This window comes from Leiobunum rupestre, chromosome 11, assembly GCF_980474605.1.
Source record: "Leiobunum rupestre chromosome 11, qqLeiRupe1.1.hap1, whole genome shotgun sequence".
Classification (NCBI taxonomy): Eukaryota; Metazoa; Arthropoda; class Arachnida; order Opiliones; family Sclerosomatidae; genus Leiobunum; species Leiobunum rupestre.
The window spans coordinates 51,089,945-51,095,117 of NC_143394.1; the positions used below are offsets into that span (position 1 = coordinate 51,089,945).

The window sequence follows — 5,173 nt, forward strand, 5'->3', positions numbered from 1 at the left end:
CTTACTGTAAAAAAACAGCTCTGATACTGGTTATTACATATACCTACTGTTTTAAGTACATTTAACGTTACTGTTAAGAAACCAGCAGGTACCTTAACTTTAACTTATCTTTGCCGTGTTAAAAACGTTGGCCAGGAATGTTTAAAAAACGGAAGTCTTATAGTAAATGTAATGTTTTTGTTAACGTCAATCGATTAAATAAAAGATCTCGACTTGGTTTAAATCTAACAACAAAATGTATTTACTATTCTGCCGGCTTAGGCGCGTCAAGGTTATTCTATGTTCTTTGGTTGGGACTACCAAAGATAGTATATTGATAGAGAAGGGCTGGACAGCTATAGGGATAGAAATCACAAGATAATATATTTGGGGGTAATACATAAATCTATACATTACATCCACCTTTTCTTTTACAAAACTCAAATACTTTAGGGGACTTCACATTTCTTCAATCAATCTTCTGGGTTTAACTCGAACGGGGCGCAGTTGATATTTGGGCGGTATGGCCTCCTCGCTAATGGTAGGTGTCACAGTTGCTGGTTGGTTAGGGCCGTTTGGTGTATTGGGCTGAGAGTCAGGGAATGTTATAGGTGTCGTGGGCGGAACGAGTTAGAAGAAAGACGAGTTGCGTGTGATTGTTCGACCGTCATGTTCAGCAGTAATAGTTGAACCTTTAATTTCAGTAATCTTGTGAAGTGTTGGTTCAAAGTGCGGGGAAAGTTTGTGAGTGCGGTTGGCTTTGACAAGAATGGTATCTCCAACTTGCAAATCACACAGTTTCGCTCTATGACGTTTGTCACTATAATACTTCATCTTTGATTTAGCCAACGTGTCTTGAAGTTCGAGGTTAGCTTGTTGGGTTGAAGACATAGTGTTGTCGGTGGGGAATGTTGGTAGTGTATTTCGAACGGTGCGTCCGAACATTAAAGTTGAAGAAGCGATGTTAGTGGTGCAATGTGGTGTGACACGATAGTTTCGTAGGAACGTTTGAAGTTCGTGTTTCCAATCTGAACCAGATATTTCAGCGGCGCGAATGGTTTTTGCCAAAGACGCCATGAACCGTTCGGAGTTCCCATTGTCCTGGGGCCATCTAGGTGTTACCTTACGATGCTTAATACCAAGATTTAATAGATAATCTGTGAAGTCCTGAGAGTTGTATGGAGGTCCGTTATCAGTCTTAACTTCGTCCACGAGGCCAAAAATTGAGAACGAGATTGCTTTTGGTATAGCTTGACGAACGATCATAGAGACGTGATGTTCCGTTGCTGGTGAGAGGCATTCAAGCTTATTCTGGTTTACTATCGGATGACGCGAGAGATAGTCTGCGTGATTTAATTTACCCGGTTTGTATTCTAAAGTTAACTCGTATGGTGCTAAACGGAGATTCCACCGTTCTATCCGAGCGGAGGTTTTTGCGCTTGGTTTACCGAGAAGTGTGATTAAAGGTAAGTGATCCGTTATCACTGTGAATGCGGAACCGTATATGTAGAGATGGTAATGTTCACAGGCGTATACCACTGCCAATGCTTCTCGTTCCGTTTGTGAGTAACGAGTCTCGACTTCTGTGAGCGCTTTGCTCGCGAATGAGATGATAGTAACAATACCTTTGTTATTGGTTTGTGTAAGAATGGCACCTAGTCCTGTAGGGCTGGCGTCTACGTACAAGGTAGTGTTGTTTGATTGGTCAAAATACGATAAGATTGTTTCTTTGGTTAGGTGATGTTGTAAGTTACGTAAAGCATTTTCTTGATCGTGACCCCAAAGCCACGGTGCTCCTTTTTTGTAAGAATACGCAGAGGTCGGGTGACATCAGAGAAGTTCGGTATAAATCTAGAACAATACGTAGCGAGACCAAGAAGGCTTCGAATTTCGACTGGCGTGGTAGGTTGTGTTATGGTATGTAGTGCTTGAAGTTTCGATGGATTTATGGTAATGCCGGCGGAGCTGAAGACATGGCCATAGAATTCTAGCGTCCTTTGCTTGAAACTGCATTTTGACGGATTCAGTGTAATTCCATTCTGTTCGAGGCACTTTAGTACCGATTCTAAGGCAATGTCGTGTTCTTCATCAGTCCGGCCAGAAACTAAAAGGTCGTCTGACGCATTTATTGCCCGTGGAATATGCTGGATCAGACAGCGTATAATGTTGTGAAAAATTTCTGCGATAGAGTTTACACCAAAGTTCGCTCGTTTATATTGGAATAAACCTCTATGGGTGCTAAAGGTGGTTATATATCGTGACGACTCGTCTAATTCTAACTGATGGTAACCTTTATTGAGGTCGAGTTTGGAGAAAACCGTTGCTCCATTGAGTTTGGTAATGATATCTTCTATTGTTGGCATGACGTGGCGTTCGCGAATGATTGCTGTATTTGCCATGCGCATGTCAACGCAGAGTCGCAACTTGTTATTTTTGAATATTAATACCACTGGAGAAACCCACGGAGTCGGACCTGTAACAGGTTCAATGATGTCATTCTTTTGCAACATGTCCAGTTCGGTTTCCAATGCAGTCCTTAGATGAAACGGTATTCTGCGATGAGGCTGCGCTACAGGCGGTATTGTCGGGTCAATGGCTAGTTTGATTTTTATACCTTTTAATTTGCCTATTCCCTCAAATAGCTTAGGATGCGCGCGAGAAATGTCGTTATGTACAATGGTGTTCACTTCAACTTTAACGGTAGAAGGCGAGACGAGTTGTAAATGTTGCAGCGTGTGGTAGCCAATGATGGGTGGAGATGCTGAGCCTAGGTTTTTGACGATGTGAAATGTAGCCCTGGCTGAACATTTCTGGTATGATATCTTGACATTGATTTGTCCTAATAATTTCAAAGGTATGTTGGAGCCGTATGGGTAAATGGCGAGTGACGACTTGTCTAAACGCGGTTTCGGACGAAGTGATTCATAGACTGATGAGTTGAGGATATTCACACTCGCACCTGTGTCCATGATAGCGCGAACCTTTGTGGTGTCGACTTGGACGGTCAGTGTAGGTAAAGAACTGTTCTTGATATCCAGCGATTGGTCACTGAGTGTGAATAACAAAATGGTCATCATCCAGGTTGTCTGTGGTAGGTACTTGCATAACTTGTATTCGTGACTTGGCTGGTGGTTTAGATTGATGTCGCCTATTGTCAAAATTAGTTTTCTTTTTATAGTTGATGGTACCTTTTTTTGAACTGTCAGAGGACCGACACATCTTCATGAAATGGTTGAGTTTAACGCAATTACGGCACGTTTTGCCTTTGGCCGGGCATGGGCGATTTACGTGAGGGTAGGTTCCTCCACATAAGCCACAGGTTTGAGGGTGGTTGTCTTTGGTGTGAGGTTGCAGTTGTGGTTTGGTGTAATGTTGGACCCAATTAGCTACGTGGCGGGTGGTTTCTTGGTGATTGGTGGTTTTTTCAATAGACGTAGCTTGTGTTTCTGAAGCTTCTAGGAGGCGTCCGACTTGTAAAAGCTTGTCAAGGTCAAGTGAAGGATCTTGCAGGGCCTTACGCCGCAGTTTTTTAGACGTACAGGTCTGTACTATGTGTCTTTTCAACTCGAGACTAGGATCATCAAACTCGCAAAAGGAAGAAAGGGAGCGTAAACGAACGTGATATTCATCAATAGACTCACCGCTTGATTGCTTGGAATTGCGAAATTTGAATATTTCAAAGTCGGCGTTGTGCTTCGGTGCGAAGTGATTACTAAGCAGCGCCACTGCGCTCTGAAAGTCCAGTACTTCTTCGTTGCCAGGTAATGCGTAGAAAATGTCTTGTACCTGGTCGCCTACGCAGTGGAGAAGAAGAGCTTTCTGTCGAGCGGAGTTTTGAACTCCCGATGCTATTAGGTAATTCTCAAACTTCATACACCATTTCTTCCATGCTGCGTTAAGATTCTCGACGTCGGTGGTAAGATCAAATGGTGAAACAGCCGGTAGTGCCAACGCCATGATGAAACAAAAAAAGGACCGCTAAGCCTCGGTACAGATTAAAACGAAAGACGGCTTAAAAACACTGGTAAGCGTGAGATAACTACTTGTAGACAGGTGAGAGGACAAACATCCCATCTCCGTCGACAAAATGTAATGTTTTTGTTAACGTCAATCGATTAAATAAAAGATCTAGACCAAAGTTGGGCACACTTTTGCAGATAATTTTTTTTCCTATCAAAATATAATAGATGGAGTTGCTATCAATTTTCTCTCATTTTTTTTTATTTCAAATATTTAAAGTATAGATTTTTTTGCGATTTAGATTCAATAGATGGCGGTAAACTCTCAATGAATAAATAAAGTTTCCGAGATTTTGTGTCTATATATAAATTAACTCGCGTGAAGTTAGTAGTTGAAAATTTACGATCGTATCAGTATCAATTTTTTCCTAAATTACTTATTGGTAACTATCAATTATATATTTTTTTGCATTCTACATATAAATTTTTCTCTCATATAAATTTTTTTACAGATAAAAAGCTGTAAATCATACGCCCAATAAAAATATTTTTTTTTGTAAACCTATCAAATCAAACTCATCAATGAAATATGTTATAAACTAGCCTATCAAATCAATCATACCAATGCAATGATATACCTATCGAATCAATACTATAATTTTTTTAATTTTATCAAATAAAATAATATACAGCGAAATAATTAAATATTTTGTTCAAAACAATCAATTTTAATTCCTCGTTTGCGAAATAATGATAATCACAAATGCTTTGTTTAGTAGATATATATCACAATAGGCTCAATAGCTTTGACATGGAATTTGACATTGTACAGCCCCAGCCTCTTCCAGTCAATAAAACGATAATTATGAAGTAAATCAGGTAATAAGTAAAAATGCGTTGCAAACTTTTTATAAATCAAAACCAAATCCAAAACTGAAACTTTCGATAGAACTTTCGAAACGTCCCATTGGAGTTTAACCGTCACGTGATAATACCCCCTCCGCAAGCTGACTCACCTCGCACGGCCTTTTCACGTTTGCAGCGAGACATAAAGAAATCCGTGTATGCCTCCCCCTCTTCCTTCATCCCCCCACTTTGAGGAGGGAGGAAACGGTTTGTAGTTAAAAAAACAGTCACAGGGTTCACATCATCATCCTTACTATCTGCCCTTTTCTCCATGATTCAACTCTTTTTAAAGGTAAATTAAATCTTTCAAATCAAACTATCAAAAATCG

General features: G+C 40.3%; 1 protein-coding gene across 1 annotated transcript; it reads right to left on the reverse strand.

Annotated features, from left to right (window-relative positions):
- Positions 1-3,024: 3,024 nt before the first annotated feature.
- Positions 3,025-3,936, reverse strand: LOC149923233 (uncharacterized). The gene has a single exon (XM_090162371.1). It carries the CDS (start codon positions 3,934-3,936, stop codon positions 3,025-3,027), a length of 912 nt encoding a protein of 303 aa, XP_090018497.1.
- Between the last annotated feature and the right edge of the window lie 1,237 nt (positions 3,937-5,173).